Raw genomic sequence first — 19,324 nt, 5'->3', positions numbered from 1 at the left:
GCCTCCCAAAGTGCTGGTATTATAGGTGTGAGCCATTGCACCCAGCCATTGAATGCTTTTTATTACGAGTGCTTACATTCTAAGTGACACAGCTCAAGTCTCACATCGGTAGGATAATTAAACCACCATTGGCTAATTTACTGTCAACTTTATTCATGGGGCTTGAGCTCACAGTCCTCTGAAAGTCCCAGTTACAGATGTACTCACTCAGATGAAGTCTTACACAGAAGAATAAACCAAGAGATGAAATGTCCTTTGGCGGGAAGGGGTTGACTATTTCTGAAGGAGGTAGACAGGGCCATAAGACTGAGGTTTGGAAGAAGGAAATGCAAGGATGAGAGAAGCCATTGGGGAGTAAAGAGAATGTTCTCCTTGTGAGGCCTGAGTCTGGAAGATCCCCCTCTTGAGTGGTTCCTCAACGCTTTTAGAAAGATCAGTGGAGAGCCACCTAGTGGTAGCTGACAGGGAAGGTTGGCCAAGATAGGACAAACCTAATATGCAAGCTGTATCAGAGAAAGGATCTGTTTCTGTTAGTATTGAACCAAGCTCTCAGACACTCTGAGTCAGTATATTATAGAGGTATCTGCATGCACAGGACAGTGTCATTCTAGGGCAAGTCTGTGTCAGTATATGACTTCTGAGTCATTGGGAGGGCCATGCTTCCTCTGTATGCTGACAGGACCACCCATGTATTTCACCAAGAATAGGCTGCCTGGCTACATGTTCAGAATGCTCACCTCTCAACATCTGAAATATAACTTTGCTCTGTGCTCAGCAGAAGGCTTCAGTTCCATGACATAGTCCAACTACATAAAAATAGAATGGGAGTGGAAAGGCACTCTGGTGAAGAAATAAAAGGTGTGGTTAAAGACTGGAATGCCATTTTAATGTGGCCGGGCTGTCTGGTAGTTTAAAGGAGCTTTGCTGAGCCAGACTGACTGAGGAAGGGTTTTATTGATTTTGCTTTTATTTTTTTAACAGGAAAGAGTTGAGCTTGTTTTATAGGCTAAGGGTAAAGACAGTGAGACACAGTCAGTGGTTCAAGATTCCAGAAGGGATAATTGATGGAGGAAACTGACCATAAAAGGGTTTGTTTAGATTACAGCATCCCTTCAGAAAGGGAAATTCGTTATTCCACAGTTCCATATGCAAACATTAATCCAGTTTTACAAAAGCATGAAGACTTTCTCGGGTTCATTTAGGTTATCTTTCAACTAATCCTAAACAAATATAATCAGCAAAGAGCCCACTGGAGTGATGGTTTAGAGGAGAAGGGGACTCTTAAGTTTTCGAAATAGTTAAGTCACTTGAGGTTTATATCAAAAAAGTCTGTCAGTAAATTAACAAACCTGTTTTGTTAACAAATTGACAAGGTATTCGTGAAGATTCACAAAGTCAATCCTTTTCATCAGCCTAATGTTGATGAAAGATGAACAGGATATTGAAGAAATCATGGAAATGCTGAAAAGAAACCAGGTTAAGAGGCACAGCTAGAGCTCTCTCTCTACTGTTATAAAGTGTTATTACTTATTTGCACAAATCTTCCAAGAGAAAATAGTATTAACCTTTAAGTAGCATATCTGTAAATTTCGTTTTGCTAGCTCCTCCTTTTTACTGTAAAATGTGTTTTGTTAAATACATTCCCCTAAGTAACATCGCTCTATTCCTGAAGTCACTAGATGGCCACGGTACATCCACAGGAAGTTAAGTCAAAGCATCAGCCATGTTCATTTAACATGGTAAAGCCTCCATTTCCTCACCTACAAATAGATAATAATAGTACTTAAGCTCATAGGATGGTTGTGAGAGGTAGTTGAGAAAGTACATACATGCTTACTAAATGGTAGGCAGCCTTTGTTATCGTGCATATGATTTTCACAGTAGGTTTGTCATGCGTTTTCTTCATATAAAGTTAAGAAATAATGAATAGATTAAAAATGGAGACACAATTTGTGTGTTTCTATCAAAAACAAACGGCTCTGTGGCTGCAGAAAAGAATTTGAGAAAAAAGGGCAATGTACACAATGAAGGAGAAAATAAAAAGCTTAATGGAGATGCCAGACACAGACTTTGTGGGGAGGGAGGACTGGGCTGAGGAGAAAATCAATGTAGTAGATTTCAGAGATAAGCAATGTTTAGTGCAGAAATATAATTGCCTCTTATTTTTTTTTTTTTTTTTTTTTTTTTTGAGACGGAGTCTCGCTCTATCGCCAGGCTGGAGTGCAGTGGTGCCATCCCGGCTCACTGCAACTTCTGTTTTCCGGTTTCAAGCAATTCTCCTGCCTCAGCCTCCCGAGTAAGCTGGGACTACAGGCACCACCAGGCCCAGCTAATTTTTTGTATTTTTGGTAGAGACGGGGTTTCACCATGTTGGCCAGGATGGTCTTGATCTCTTGACCTCGTGATCCGCCTGCCTCGGCCTCCCAAAGTGCTGGGATTACAGAAGTGAGCCACCGCGCCCGGCCAATTGCCTCTATTTTATTTATAGCTCAGAAACTGGAAAAAATGGTCACTTTGAAAATTAAGGAAGCTGCTCTTGTGGTTGTCATTAATAAACATTGTAATGTGGTATGAATTATGCATCCCGTGATAGTCTGGGAGTGTTCTTTTAAATAAGATTTTCATGTTTTGTTAAATTTTGAACTGATGAGCCATTTGGGGTGTATGAGGCTAGGGCAAGGGACTTATAAACATGCCTGGAAAGATATATCTGGGGTAAATAAACAGAAAGTGAAAAAGAGAAAGAATAAAATTGTGATGTCTTACTAATTTCACTAAATTCATCTTAAACAAGACTTGAGTCAATCTATCTATTGAGAGAGAATCCTTTTTGAATGTACTGGGAGAAAAAGCAAGAAAAAGGAAAAGCAATCCTTGATGGGAATGTTAAAAATCCATTTAAAAATCATTTTCCTCCTATTTAATTTTATAAATTAAAAATCAGACATAGTAAATAATATTTCTATTTTGCTTTAATATATAGCACAGTAGCTGGTATAAATATATGAATACTTTTTTTTTGAGACAGAGTTTCACTCTGTTTTTTTTTTGAGACGGAGTTTCACTCTTGTTACCCAGGCTGTGGTGCAATGGCGCGATCTCGGCTCACCGCAACCTCCGCCTCCTGGGTTCAGGCAATTCTCTTGCCTCAGCCTCCTGAGTAGTTGGGATTACAGGCACGCACCACCATGCCCAGCTAATTTTTTGTAGTTTGAGTAGAGACGGGGTTTCACTGTGTTGACCAGGATGGTCTCGATCTCTTGACCTCGTGATCCACCCGCCTCGGCCTCCCAAAGTGCTGGGATTACAGGCGTGAGCCACCGCGCCCGGCCATGAATACTTTTTTTTTAAGACAGAGACTCACTCTGCTGCCCAGGCTGGGGTGCAGTGGTGCCATCTCTGATCACTGCAACCTCTACTTCCAAGGTTCAAGTGATTCTCATGCTTTAGTCACCCTAGCAGCTGGGACTACAGGCATGTAGTACCATGCCCAGTTAGTTTTTGGTTTTAGTAGAGACAGGATTTTGCTATGTTGGCCAGGCTGGTCTTGAACTTCTGGCCTCAAGTAATCCGCCCAACTTGGCCTCACAAAGTGCTGGGATTACAGGTGTGAGCCACTGCACCCAGCCTACAATAAATAGTTTTAATGATAATGTAGAAGATACAAGTATAGGCTATAGAGTCAGATTGACTATGATTAAATCCTGACTCTACCAATTCCTGGCTTTGTGACCCAGAGCAAATGATATGATCTCTCTGTACTTCAATGTCCTCATTTGTAAAATGAGTATCAGAAGTGTCTAATTAGCTAATCCATGTTTGGAATACCTGGCATATAGTAAATACACAATGAATGCCCATTATGGTAAGTATTAAATAGTTGCCTTAGCCTTCAAGAGTTAGCATTCAGAGTCCTAGGTAGTGGCTTCATCCAGGAAAAGGTTGTGACTCAAACATATATTAGTGTATTTAAAAAGGAAAATAAAAATCTTGACTATAACTAAGATTATTTGGGTTGTACTGGGACAATTTTTATCACCCATCCTGCCCAATCTTCCAGATGATGTTTAATAGTAAAGTGTATAACCATCACACCTGGTGATCACATGGTCCAAGTTCTGTCTCTGACCCAGACTAAGAAATCCCTTCCAGCTTTGTCCTACCTTGTCATGGACAGGCATGATGCTAACCAAAGTGGTGTCCCTGGTTGCTGGAGAAAAGCTTCATTCTTTTTTATCTATACTTTTCTACCCTTGTTGGGATTGACAATGGTTGAACTCTGGTGTGAAGAAGTCCAGCTGCCAGGATCCCTAGCAGCCCACACTCCCAGGAAGCCCATAAGAGAATGGGTTGAATGTCTTCTCCAGGAGGCCCTGTCAAGAGGCATGCAGTTTACAGAGTCAGGCTCATTGTTAAGTCACTGCTTGGGTGTTAACTGTTATTACCTTACCACTGTACCTCCAGTGCTGAGCTCAGTATGCAGCATATAATAGATATGGGTAGAACCGAACTAAAATTAAATAAAAGCCTGCCTACATTCCTGTTTACTCAAATCCTCAGAAGCCTCTCAGATCAATTATCATGTTAATTCCTATCTCTATAGTTCCCCTAATCTGACCCACCCTCTGTTCTTCATCACCCTTCAAGGCCTTTCACAGGACTTTTTGGGCCTCCTGACATATAACCTGCAAACTTCCCCACTAGTTTAAGCTTCTCTTTGAATGTCTTCTTCACTTCCCTTCCTAAGCTGAAGGCTTGCTCTCTCACACTTCCCCGGTATGTCTCTCAAGCAGAAGTCATTTGTTTCTCGTTCCCACAGGAGGTACGGAAGGCATCCCTCTTCTCTCTATTGCTGCTTCCACACCATTTCTCCTTCTTCTTTCAAAAACTCCATTTTCTTTGAAGTTCTTGCCATGTAGTTGTATCACCTGGTATCAGTCAGTATCTGTATCCCCAATAGGATACAGATGGCACACTTGTATTAGGTTAATTTGAGGATGAATTATAAAGGGGTTATTTACAAAGGTGCGAATGTGATAGGGAAAGCACAAGGGATGGTGCAGTAGCCAAGGGCTAGTAACAGTGGAGCTGGTGCCGCCCACTAGATCTGAAGGAATAAAGAAAGGAAATGCGGGGACCCAGAAGAAAACGTATGTATAAAAAAGGCCACATTGAACACAGCAGAAACCTTCATTTCAAGACACAGCCTTTCCTCCAACAGATCTTCTGCTGAAGATCGTCACTGGCCAAACCCAACCAGAATCAGAGAGCAAGGAAACCTGTTGATTTAGTCCCTAAGTTTCAGCTAACATGGAACTGAGTGAAGAAGGAAAGCATGGAGAGTGAATCTGGAGCGACAAATGGAAGATGCCCAGCTTATACCCAATGGTCTTTTCAATTGCTACCACTCTCCAATTTTTTTGCTCTTTGAACACATGAACTCCTAGCTAATTATTTTCCTCCCTACTCTTCAGTGACTTCAGGGTCCAATGATACTTTTCATCCATTCCCAGTGATAATTCTAAATACCACAACCAGTAATAACACAACCTTCACTTGACATATTCCACTCTCTGACCACCGTCTGTTATGTCTATAGTTCACTTACTCTAGTTCTTTCATTGCAATTTTTTAATCTTCTGGAGGCCTCCAATCCACAGATCTTACTACCATGCTACTATTCATCCAGTCCCCAACCCGCCTCCTGTCTTCACTTTCCACTAGGATTACATGAAATTCCACGGACGTCACTTCCTTGAAGAGTGTCTTCTCTCTCCTTTGTATTCACCAACTTTAGTCAACTGTCTTGGTATGTTTTGTGCTACTATAACAGAATAGCTGAGACTGAGTAATTTATAATGAACAGATATTTATTTATTCCTCATGGTTCTGGAGGCTGGAAAGTACAAAATCCAAGGGCTGGTGTCTGGTGAGGGCCTTTTTATTGCATCATTCTACAGCAGACGGCAGAAGGGCAAGAGAACACAGAAAGAACAAGAGATGGAACTCGCAGCCTCAAGCCCTTTCATAATGGCACTATTGCACCCATAAAGGTGGAGCCCTCATGAACTAAACACCTCCTCTTAGGCCCCACCTCCCAAGAAAGTTCCACTGGAGATTAAATTTCAAACACATGCTTTTTGGAGGACACATTCAAACCACAGCACCAACTATCTGCCGTTTCCAGTGGGGGGAAATGCATAACATTATGCTGACTGATTTCTCACTATATTTGCTATCACAAGCTTCAAATGGGCATAACAATCTGCCCAGAAATCCTACACTGGCTCTGCTGTGTGCCAATTACTCTTCAAGATGATTATTTCATACCTTCTCTCTCTTCAACCTTCTCACACTGTACCCCCAGTCTCCGCAGTCTCATCTACTCACCACAAATTCTTCAAACACCCCTGTATCTGCATCCATCCCTGTTCTTCATTCGGTTAGAATGGAATAAGTGTCATTCCCCCTATCAAAGTCCAACCACTCCACTTGCGCTCCAGGTTCCAAACCATTCCATCTTTTGAAGATATTTGTTCCTGTGCTCATTCTCTTTTCCTCCTGCACCAATTTTTCTCTACCAGCTTTTTTGTTTATTCATTTTGTTTTTGAGACACAGTCTTGCTTTGTTGCCCATGCTGGAGTGCAATGATGTGATCTTGGCTCACTGCAACCTGTGCCTCCCGGGTTCAAGCGATTCTCCTGCCTCAGCCTCCCCAGTAGCTGGAACTACAGGCACATCCACCATGCCCAGCTAATTTTTGTATTTTTAATAGAGACAGGGTTTCACCATGTTGGCCCAGATTGTCTCAATGTCTTGACCTCATGATCCGCCCACCTCGACTTCCCAAAGTGCAAGGATTTCAGGCTTGAGCCACCATGCCTGGCCTGGCTCTTTTTAACATCAACAAATATGTCAATTAACTGGCTGGGTGCAATGGCTCATGCCTGTAATCCCAGTACTTTGGGAGGCCAAGGTGGGCCGACCACCTGAGGTCAGGAGTCCAAGACCAGCCTGAAAATACAAAAATTCGCTGCGTGTAGTGGCATGTGCCTGTAATCTCACTACTCAGGAGGCCGAGGCAGGAGAATCACTGGAACCCAGGAGGCAGAGGCTGCAGTGAGCTGAGATCGTGCCACTGCACTCAGCCTTGGCGACAGAGCAAGACTCCATCTCAAAAAATAAACAAATATGTCAATTAACTCCCATCTTAAAAAAAATAAATTTTCTCAATTCCAAATCCTCCTCCATCTCCCACCTAATTTACCCATTCCCCTTAAAGAAAAACTTATAATGACTGCAGACTTTTTTTTTTATCTCCCATTCTCTCTTCTCATTTCCATCTGCCTTCCATCACTACCTTATTTAGATCTCCAGTGACTAACCTGTTCCCAAGATATCTGATCCCACCCGTCAACAGCATGTGACATAGCTGACTGCACTCTCAATTTTCAATTACTTTCCTTTCTTGTTTTTTTGGGGACACCATGCTTTGCTAATTTTCCTCTTATCACCCGTTTTCCTCTCCATCTTCTTTGCTGGCTCAATTTCCTCCACTAGACCTCTAAATGTTAGTGACTCCAGACTCTTCTCTATCCTGTACTGTCCAATACAGTAGCCACTAGCCACATGTGTCTATTTAAATTTAAAATAATTTAAATGAAATAAAACTCATTTCCTCAATCACACTAGCCATATTTCAATTGCTTAAAAGGTACATGTGGATAGCATACAACATAGATACAAAACATTTTTATCATTGTAGAAAGTTGTATTTCACAGGACTGACCTAAACTCTCCTTTGGTGATCTCTCCCCGTCCTATACCTTTAAATATCATCTATATGCCAATGAATTCTAAACTTATGCCACTAGATCTGACTCAGGCTTCAGGTCTGTACATAAAACTGCCTGTCTGACATAACCACTTGGATGTCTAGCAGGTTATTCAAACTAAAGTCAAAAACAGAACACTTCATTTTCATCCTCTCTTCCCCTTCCCCTACCCACAAAAGCTTATTTCTCCTTCAGTCTGTCTATTCTTAGAATATAATACCACCTAACTAGTTTTGAAGCCAAATATTTAGGATCTAGGAGACATCCGGATTCCTCCTTGTTTTTAATCCCCAATATCTAATCCTTTAACAAGTTTTATTGACTCTACCCATAAAATGTATATCAAATCTGCCCTCTTATTCCTCCACTGTTATCTCCCTAGTCTAAAGTTTTTGGCTGGATTACTGTCTTATTTATATGACATCCCCTGCACCTAAAACAGTGTCTGGCACATAGCAGATGCTCATTAAATATGCTGAATAAATTAACATGTACAATCCTACGGAAGAGTGAAAAATTATCTGATCCTCTAAAATAACTTTAAAAATATGCATGAGTAATATTTGCTGTGGAAACTTTAGGAAATAGATTTAAGAAGAGAATAAAAATCACTTCCCAGCCTGGGCAAGATGGCTCACACCTGTAATCCCAACACTTTGGGAGCTGAGGTGGGTGGATTGCTTGAGTTCAGGAGTCCAAGGCCAGCCTGGGCAACGTGGCAAAACCCCAACTCTACAAAAAATACAAAAATTAATCGGGCATAGTGGTGCACATCTGAGTCCCAGTTACTCGGGACGCTGAGGTGAGAGAATCTCCTGAGCCCGGGAAGGTTGAGGCTGCAGTGAGCTGAGAGCACGCCACTGCATGCCAGCCTGGGTGTCAGAGTGAGACCCTGTCTCAAAAAAAAAAAAAAAAAACACCTCCCAGACATACATGATTGGTTATAGACCACATATCATTATGCATTTTGTCAACTATTAACATAGTATTCACACTTTTTGCAGCACTATAATTTGCTTCCATGAATCTGTTAAATGCATTGTCAGCACAACTGACCTTCTCAAGAGAAATTTTAATTGTTGCTTCTTCTGGCTCAGTCTTAAGTTTCCTGATTAATCCACCACAACTTTTTTTTTTTTCCTTTGAGACAGGCTTTCTGTCACCCAGGCTGGAGTGCAGTAGCACAAAGATGGCTCACTGCAGCCTTGACCTGAGTAGCTGAGACTACAGGCATGTGCCACCATCATGTCTGGTTAATTTTTTCATTTTTTATAGAGATAGAGTCTTACTCTGTTGCCTTGGATGGTCTCAAACTCCGAGGTTCGAGTGATCCTCTTGCCCTGGCCTCGCAAATTGCTGAGATTGCAGGCATGAGCCACCATGCCTGGCCTACTACAGCTTCTGGACCCCTTGATCATCTATACATTCTGTGTCTGTCACAGCTCAGGACTTGGCTTACCCAGGTGACATTTTTACCAGGAATTCTGAGCTTTTGTCCTGTCCCTTCCTGCTACCTAGCTGCTCCATGCAGTTCTCAACTTCCTTAACAGGAAAACTGAAGAGTATTAGGATCACCTTAATTCAGAATAACACAACCAATAACTCCAAACAATGTCTGCTATCTCAAGCTCTTTGATTCTCTGCATTTCCTGGCAAGCCTCCAATGCTTGATTGCCTCCATTCATTCCAGCTACATGCCAAGTGTGGTCAAACTGATATTTCCTACAGATATAGATAATTATAACAGTGAGGGGATGAAGTAATGGGAAAAGCAAGGGTGTCCTCTAAGTATTAAATCTACCATAATATAGATCCTGGGGTCTGGAGCTAAGTAACTATCATATGCCTGACATTTTCTTTTTTTTTTTTTTTTTTTCTTGAGAGTCTTGCTCTGTCACCAGGCTGGAGTGCAGTGGCGCAATCTCAGCTCGCTGCAACCTCTGCCTCCTGGGTTCAAGCGATTCTTCAGCCTCAGCCTCCTGCGTAGCTGGGACCACAGGCACGTGCCACAACGCCCGGCTAATTTTTGTATTTTTAGTAGAGACGGGGTTTCACTGTGTTGGCCAGGATGGTCTTGATCTCTTGACCTCGTGATCCGCCCACCTCGGCCTCCCAAAGTGCTGGGATTACAGGTGTGAGCCACCACGCCCGGCCATGCCTGACGATTTCATTGCATGTGTCAGTTTACAAAGATGTTTCAGACACAGTATCATCACGGCAATCTAGATGCTATTGTTTGCCTACCCAACAGTCCTTCCTGCAGCTTCCTCCTCACTGAGACAATGCCTATTTTGTTCAGTACCACCCTCCATCCAACAGCCCAATATTACAGGTGAGTTGTAGGTCATCCTCCTCCCACCTCCACCAGCTTTGAGGTCTCTTTCCTTTTATGCCTGGGAAAGTGACATAAATATGGCCAAAGGGAGTGAAAGAAAGTCTGCTGTGAGGGATTCTGGAATAGGTTTCCTTGACTTTAAAAAAACGTGGGTGGGGCAGGGAGGCTCACACACCTGTGATCCCAGCACTTTGGAAGGCTGAGGCAGGTGGATCATGAGGTCAGGTTCAAGACCAGCCTGGCCAACATGGTGAGACCCTGTCTCTACTAAAAATACAAAAATTAGCCAGGTGTGGTGGTGTGTGCCTGTAATCCCAGCTACTTGGGAGGCTGAGGCAGGAGAATTGCTTAAACCTGGGGGGCGGAGTTTGCAGTGAGCCGAGATAGTGCCACTGCACTCCAGCCTGGGTGACAGAGCAAGACTCCATCTTGGGGAGGGGTGGGGTGGAGGAAGACCCAATGACAAGATAATCTCTTTTTTGGCTATGGAGATTGCCCTGTTGGATGTAATTTCTGGGACAACTAATGTTTTCTTTTAAGTATGAGGTGAGACTGTCTCAGGTTTAAGCAATTATTAGGAATGGCAGAATGGGCATATAAAAAAAATAATATTCTTTGTATTGTCCTTGAGCTGTTTTTCATACTACACCAAAGGTACTATACATTTGTAAGTATACAAATACTATGCTGTACTATACAAAGGTACTATACTATACATAGTATTTCTTTTTTTTTTAAATTAATTTATTCACTTTAGGTGCATATTATATCTGGCATTTCTCCCCATGTTATCCCTCCCTGCCCTCCCCAACCCCCGCTGTCTCTCCCTACCCCCTTCAACTGCCCCCACTGTGTGATGCCCCTCTCCCTGAGTCCACATGTTCTCGTTGTTCAACACCCACCTATGAGTGAGAACATATGGTGTTTGGCTTTCTGTTCTTGTGTTAGTTTGCTGAGAATGATGGTTTCCAGGTTCATCCAAGTCCCTACAAAGGAACAAACTCGTTTTTTATGGCTGCGTAGTATTCCATGGTGTATATGTACCACATTTTCTTTGTCCAGTCTATCATGATGGGCATTTGGGTTGATTCTATGGAAGTCTAGTATTTCTTTTTTTTTTTTTTGAGACGTTTCCAGTCAACACTCAGAAACAGGATGTTCAGTTTCCAAATGGTTGTGCGGGTTTGTGTGTGTTTCTTGATCCTGAGTCCTAGTCTAACTGCACTGTGGTCTGATAGACTGTTTGTTATGATTTCTGTTCTTTTGCATTTGCTGAGAAGTGATTTGCTTTCAATGATATGGTCAATTTTAGAGTATGTGCAATGTGGTGCTGAGAAAAATGTATATTCCGTGGATTTGGGGTGGAGCTTTCTGTATATGTGTATTAGGTCCACTTGGTCCAGCTCTGCATTCAAGTCCTGGATATCCCTGTCAATTCTCTGTCTCATTGCTCTAATATTGACAGTGGAGTGTTGAAGTCTCCCACTATTACTGTGTAGCAGTCCAAATCTCATTTTAGGTCATTGAGAACTTGCTTTATGAAGGAGAGATCCAAGATGGCTGATCACTAGCAGCTCGGGATTGTAGCCCCCAGTGAAAGTGCAGAGAACGAGAGGACGCCACACTTTCAGACAAATTTTTGTTGCTCACACACCAGGAGATTCCCAGCGGAGGAGCCCCACGGGTTGCCAGTGTGACCCTTGTGGCCGGCGAGGCGGTTTTGCCGCTGCCTTGGTGCGGTGGTTTTTGGTGCAGAGTCAGAAAAGCACCATCAATCTTAACACCGCTGTTTTGGCCGGCGCAGTGGGTTGCTCAGATTTTAGCGCTGGGAATCAACATGTTGGACGTCCACTCAGAAACCCAATTATAAAGACAGTAATTATAAAAACCACAGTTGGATAAATCTATAATGAAGGGAAGAAACCAGCCTAAAAAGGCTGAAAACACCCAAAATCAGAACGCCTCTCCCTCTACAGGGGATCACAGTTCCTCATCAGGAACAGAACAAGGCCTGATGGAGAACGAGTGTGTTCCATTAACAGAAGCAGGCTTTAAAAGGTGGATGATAAGAAACTTCAGTGAATTAAAAGAACTTGTTCTAACCCAATGCAAAAGAAACTAGGAACTTTGAAAAAAGGTTTGATGAAATGTTAACAAGAATACACAATTTAGAGAGGAATATAAGTGAATTAATGGAGCTGAAAAACACAACACGAGAACTTCGTGAACTATGCACAAGTTTTAACAGCCAAATTGATCAAGCAGAAGAAAAGGTATCAGAGGTCGAAGACCAACCCAATGAAATAAAACGAGAAAACAAGATTAGAGAAAAAAGGATAAAAAGGAACGAGCAAAGTCTCCAAGAATTATGGGACTATGTGAAAAGACCTAATCTGCGTTTGATAGGTGTACCTATCAAATGAATGTGACGAAGAGAATCAATCCAAGCTGGAAAATACACTTCAGGGTATTATTCAGGAAAACTTTCCCAACCTAGCAAGGCAGGACAACATTCAACTCCAGGTAATACAGAGAACACCACAAAGATATTCCTCAAGAAAACCAACCTCAAGGCAGATAATTGCCAGATTCACCAGGGTTGAAATGAAGGAGAAAATAGTGAGGGCAGCCAGAGAGAAAGATCAGGTTACCCATAAAGGGAAGCCCATCAGACTCACAGCAGATCTCTCAGCAGAAGCCCTACAAGCCAGAAGAGAGTGGGGGGCCAATATTCAATATCCTTAAAGAAAAGAACATTCAACCCAGAATTTTACATCCAGCCAAACTAAGCTTCATAAGCGAAGGAAAAATAAAATCCTTTGTGAACAAGCAAGCACTCAGAGATTTCATCACCACCAAGCCTGCTTAACAAGAGCTTCTGTAAGAGCCACTACACATAGAAAGGAACAACCAGTATCAGCCTTTCTAAAAAATACCAAGAAGTAAAGAGCATCAACATAAGCAAGAATTTACATCAATTAATGGGCAAAATAGTCAGCTAACATTAAATGGCAGTTTTAAACTCACATATATTATCATTCATTCTAAATTTAAATCGACTAAATCCACCAATCCAAAGACACAGACAGGCAAAAAAAGCCAAAGCCCATCGGTATGCTGCATCCAGACCCATCTCGCATGCAAGGACACACAAAGACTCAAAACAAAGGGATGGGGAAAGATTTACCAAACAAATGGAGAGCAAAGATAAGTAAATAAATAGAAAGTAGGAGTTGCAATTTTTTGCCTCTGATGGAACAGACTTCGAAGCAACAAATATAAGAGGCAAAGAAGGATATTACATAATGATAAAAGGATCAATGCAAAACAAGAAGAGCTAAAGATCCTAAACGTATACACACCCAATACAGGAATACCCAGACACATAAGACTTATAAAGAGACTTAGACTCCCACACAACAATAGTGGGAGACCTCAACATCAATAATTAGATAGATCAATGAGACAGAAAATCAACGATATCCAGGACTTGAACTCAGATCCGGAACAAGCAAACTTAATTAACATTTATAGAACTCTCCACTTTAAATACACAAAATATACACTCTTATCAGCATCACATCACACCTATATACAGGTTTAAATGAAATATTGGTTGGCTGCTTGTTTGTTATTTTCTTCCCTCATTTTTTTTTCATGTCTCTATTATTAAGCACAATTATAGGCATACCCATTTTTAGACTGCATTCTAGCCCGGGCAATAAAGCAACACCGCCGTTCTCTCTCCCTCTTCCTCTCCTTCATTTTTTTTTTTTTATTCTTTTTTCTTTCTTTCTTCTTTAAAAAAAAAAAAAAAAAGAGCTTGCTTTATGTATCTGGGTGCTCCTGTGTTGGGGGCGCATGTATTCAGGATACTTAGCTCTTCCTGTTGGATTGATCCCCCTACCATTATATAGTGTCCTTCTTTGTCTCTTTTGATCTTTGTTGAAGTCCATTTTATCAGAGACTACAATTACAACTCCTGCTTTTTTTTGTTCTCCATTTGCTTGGTAAATCTTCCATCCCTTTATTTTGAGTCTATGTGTGTCTTTGTATGTGAGATGGGTTTCCTGAATACAGCACACAGATGGGTTCTGACTTTTTATCCAGTTTGCCAGTCTATGTCTTTTGATTGGAGCGTTTAGGCCATTTACATTCAATGTTAATATTGTTATGTGTGGATTTGATTCTGCCATTTTGTTACTGACTGGTTTTCTTTCCCATTCGTTGCCTCATTTTCCTCATTGCATTTTTGGTCTTTGCCAACTGGTTTGCTTTTGCAGTGGTACTTGTTCCTTTCCATGCTTAGTGTTTCTTTCAGGAGCTCTTGCAGTGCAGGTCTGGTGGTGACAAAATCTCTCAATAATTCCTTGTCTGTAAAGGATTTTATTTCTCCTTCACTTACGAAGCTTAGTTTGGCTGGATATGAGATTCTGGGTTGAAAGTTCTTTTCTTTAAGGATGTTGAATATTGGCACCCACTCTCTTCTGGCTTGTAGGGTTTCTACAGAGAGATCTGATGTGAGTCTGATAGGCTTCCTTCTGTGGGTGACCTGGCCTTTCTCTCTGGCTGCCCTTAGCATTTTTTCCTTCATTTCAACCCTGGTGAATCTGACGATTATGTGCCTTGGGGTTGCTCTTCTTGAAGAATATCTTTGGGGAGTTCTCTGTATTTCTTGAATTTGAAATTTGGACTGCCTTGCTAGGCTTGGAAAGTTTTCCTGGATAATATCCTGGAACATGTTTTCCAGCTTGGATTCATTCTCCCCATCATATTCAGGTACACCGATCAAGCGTAGATTAGGTCTTTTCACATAATCCCATAATTCTTGGAGGCTTTGTTCATTTCTTTTCACTCGTTTTTCCCCCCGTCTTGCTTTCTCTTTTTATTTCATTGAGTTGATCTTCAATCACTGATATCCTTTCTTCTCCTTGATCAATCTGGCTATTAAAACTTGTTTTTACTTCATGTAGCTCTTGTGCCGTGTTTTTGAACTCCATCAAGTCATTTATGTTCTTCTCTATGCTGGTTATTCCAATTAGCATTTTGTCTAACTTCTTTTCAAGGTTTTTGGTTGCTTTGCTTTGAGTTAGAACATATTCCTTTAGCTCAGAAATGTTTGTCATTAGCCACCTTCTGAAGCCTGTTTCTGTCCATTCATCACACTCCTCGATCAAGTTGAGATCCTGTGTTGTTGAGGAGTTGTGATGTCTTGAAGGAGAAGAGGTGTTCTGGTCTTTGATGGTTTCATCTTTTTTGTGCTGGTTTTTTCCCATCTTTGTGGATTTACCTGGCTGTGGTGTCAGGGAACTGCTTGATGAGGTTGCTTGTCTGCCCAGGAAGGCCAGGTTTCTGCAGTTCTCTAACATCACATTCCTATATAAATTCCGCTGTGCAGGGTTCAGGCATTTCCACTCCTCCAGAGAGAATTCTATGGCCACATCCCCAAATGTCAGCGGTTCCATTTCTAGGCTTCCAAGGGATCTTGGCGTCGTAGCTGTGGATCTCCAACACCTGCAGGTCACAGGGCCACACAAGCTGGGCGTCTAGGAGAACAGGACACAGAGCAGTGGGGACGAGACCAGGAGCTGCGGCTGCAGGGAAAGACCACATAGTATTTCATACTATACATTTGTAAGCCCAGAGGATTCTGATTCCATTAAAATTTGAGGGACACTGACTTCTAAGTCCATGACTATGAAATTTCTTCACCCTTACTAGCTAAACAGCCGTAGGCAAATTATTTAAATTTTATGGAATCTACTTCTTTATCTGTAAAAAGGGAAATAATAGCCACTGTATGGTCTTATTGTGAGAATGTATGGCTAAGATTTGATGGAAGAAAATTTGGAAAGTGTTGTGAGGTCCATGAACTCTACTTACAAAGTCTCCCAAACTCGCCTGCTTATAGGAATGGACACGCTGGTTACATAAGTCAATCCCAGGTGCCTGATCCCTGGAAATTCTGATTCAGTGCTTCTTAATAGACCCTGGGAGGCTGAGCTTTTAAAAACACATTCTAGGCTCCAGGTATGTGTGGTGATAGTCAAGTTTGAATTTATCAAAGGAATACAGGATGCTGTACTCCTATGCAGCAGGACTTAGATATTTGGTTTCTGATTCAAGATCTGACGCTATCCCACTTGGGCAAGCAGTTGCACCTTTCTGAACTGTTTACTCATCTGTATACCTGTCCATCATAGCCTACAGGTAGGTCTATGGCGGACTGAAGGCAATATTAGGGGTGAAGGGGTTCCTAATCTTAGTATTTTATGTTGTTGTAATGTGAATTAATTAGACATAATAATAAGCAAACCTGGGATTGCAGGGGGTGTTAGCAGATCATCATTTTGGCTGAGGACATGAGAAACATACTGGGAATGCTTTGTGGTAAAGTTAACGGAATGTTCATTGTAGGACTGTGCCTTTTCTATCCTGCTACCTAGAGCCCCTGAGCTTTCCACACCTCTCAGGAGTGTGGCTTCCCTTGAGGTGGTCACCCTCAACTACTCTGGTCACACTGAGAGCTGTGAAAACACCTAGAAAAGTTAAAAACATACGTGTTGGGAGAGCGGCGGTTAGGGCCCTAAATTCGATGTTTAAGCCTAGGGTCCTTACTGGCGAACACTTTCAGTAATGTGTGTGTGTGCAACAGAAACATTTCTCTTGGCACTAAAAAAAGAAGAAAGGATGTGTTCCCTTAGCTTCAGGGGGAATTCAAGAAGTTGCTCCAGCCGGAACATCTCCTAACTGGGGGTGTTTCGGAGGCTTTAGGGCGCACAGACAGCCTGACCTCGTCGTGGGCGTAAACCAAGCTTCCCCAGCGCTTAACTTTCCTAATTTCAGCTTACGCTTGGCTGCAGCCCCGCAGAATCCGCGGTTCCGCTGACAAACGTGAACGTAGAGCCGTAGACGCCTTTTAATGCTAACATGCAGTTTCCTTGTATGGCTGTTCTGCATTATTAATCTAGGTATTGCGTATTTTTATTTTTTTTTGAGACGGAGTCTTACTCTGTTGCCCCACTGGAGTGCAGTGGCGCTATCTCGGCTCCCTGCAACCTCCGCCTCCCGGGTTCAAGCGCTTCTCCTGTCTCAGCCTCCCGAGTAGCTGGGACAACAGGCACGCGCCACCACACCCAGCTAAGTTTTGTGTTTTTAGTAGAGGCGGGGTTTTACCATATTGGCCAAGGTGGTCTCGATCTCTTGACCTCGTGATCCGCCTGCCTCGGCCTCCCAAGTGCTGGGATTACAGGCGTGAGCCACCGCGACCAGCCGGTATTGGGTAGCTCAGGAAACACGAATGCTACACGGTAAATGAGCTAATATGAATTGTCAGCAGGACCCGGGCTTCTTCCTCGGCCCTCGACTCCTCCCAGCTCAGGCAAGCCCAGCCCCCGCAGGAGGTGCGTCATTCCGGGTTTGAGTCGCTTCGGCACCCGTAGTTGTGAACTTTGACAGCGGCTGGCTCCCGGGAGTGGACGCATGCGCCGTTTCTCTACATGGTTTGTGTGCTTCTAGCTGCGGCTGCAGGAGCTGTGGCGGTCTTCCTAATCCTGCGAATATGGGTAGTGCTTCATTCCCAGGACGTTACGCCCCGGGAGTCTCTCAGTATCTTGGTAGTGGCTGGGTCCGGTAAGTATCGAGGAGGCGATGGGTCGGACTTGGGTTGGTCACTACAAACCCTAGAGTGCACCGCGACGCTCTTCCCTGGTCCCCTTAGCACTTGTTGGAGTGTTGCATGCAGAGATTTGTAGTTTTTCTGCCCTACCGGAACCGGTCAGTTCAGCCAGGGTAAGGGCTGGTTTGCTGACGCGGCCCAGGAGTCTTTTTATGACAAATAATTTACACTTGTCTGTAATTAAGACTCTCTGTAGTGTATGTTTTTATAACAAATAATTAGCGAACAAAGAGAACGTAGAAGCCTTTGATTCTAACATGCAGTTTCCCTGTATGGCTGTTGTGCATTATTAATCTAGGTATTGTGTATTTAGTTTAGGAAACACGAATGCTACATGATAAATGAGGCAGAATGAATTGTCACGTTTATAAATATACAGAGTGCACGAGAATAAAAACAATGATCTACTGACTGTAGAACCATACACACAGGGTGGCAGTGTGAGCAACACGCTGACTTGTCAGGTAATACAATCTAAACCCACCAACTCTGTAGATGCTTACAATTTTAAATAGTTTTGACAGGGACAGACACACACACACACACACACACACACACACACACACACACACAATGTAAACATTTGGGGATGGCAGGAGATTGCATCCAGATATAACATGTATAGTGTGAGCAAATGTACTAAGTTTATATTCAAGTGTAATTCATTACTTTACTCACTTAATCTCTGTTGAGCTGTTAGGCCAAACACGAAACTAAGCTCTGGAAATAATAAAACTGACTAACGTTACTTGCCATAGAGTGCTGACTCCTTGCTAAGTCCTGTGAAAGATGCAAAGATACAGCAGTGAATGAAATAGAGAATACAAAAAAAAACAACAGAAAATAAATCAAAATGAGTATTTGCCACAATGAGATTAAGTGCCATATTCGTGTAGTAATTGTGTAAGAAGTACAAATTGCTATGGCAGTCTTCAGGAAGGGCACTGCTTTATCAGATTTTAAAACAGGCAGCTTCCTGGAAGCAATGATGCCAAACTGAGACTTGAAAGATGAACAGAAATTAGTCAGATGAGGGAAAGCCTGGGTTTTGAGGACTGGGAGGGTGTGAAAAGAAGGTGATATCACTTGGAATGGCCAGAGGTGAGAGAACACTATTGTGTAGAGTTCAATGCGGGGAGGTAAACTGAGTCCAGATTGTAAAGGGTGTTTAAAATCCTGCCCTTTTTTTTTTTTTTTTTTTTTTTGATACAGAGTCTCACTCTTGCCTAGGCTGGAGTGCAGTGGCAAGATCTTGGCTCACTGCAACTCCACCTCCAGGGTTCAAGCCATTCCCCTGCTTCAGCCTCCTGATTAGCTGGGATTACAGGCATGTACCACTACACGCAGCTAATTTTTGTATTTTTAGTAGAGATGGTGTTTCACCATGTTGGCCAGGCTGGTCTCGAACTCCTGCCTTAAGTGATCCTCCTGCCTTGGCCTCCCAAAGTGCTGGGATTACAGGCATGAGCCACTAC

The 19,324-nt window shown here is 42.5% G+C and overlaps 1 protein-coding gene across 1 annotated transcript in view; it reads left to right on the top strand.

Moving 5' to 3' along the window:
- Positions 1-17,612: 17,612 nt before the first annotated feature.
- The window catches only part of ALG14 (ALG14 UDP-N-acetylglucosaminyltransferase subunit), a 103,502-nt gene continuing 101,790 nt past the window's right edge, over positions 17,613-19,324 (top strand). The window contains exon 1 of the mRNA XM_032247935.1: positions 17,613-17,803. Within this exon, the coding sequence (XP_032103826.1) occupies positions 17,671-17,803 (133 nt within the window). The 5' untranslated portion in view covers positions 17,613-17,670. The remainder of the gene's footprint in view (positions 17,804-19,324) is intronic.

The sequence above is a fragment of the Sapajus apella genome, unplaced genomic scaffold, assembly GCF_009761245.1.
Source record: "Sapajus apella isolate SASKATOON/1434 unplaced genomic scaffold, GSC_monkey_1.0 scaffold64, whole genome shotgun sequence".
NCBI classification, from domain to species: Eukaryota; Metazoa; Chordata; class Mammalia; order Primates; family Cebidae; genus Sapajus; species Sapajus apella.
Note: the sequence above shows the minus strand (reverse complement) of the source record. Positions and strands in the feature narration are given on the sequence as shown.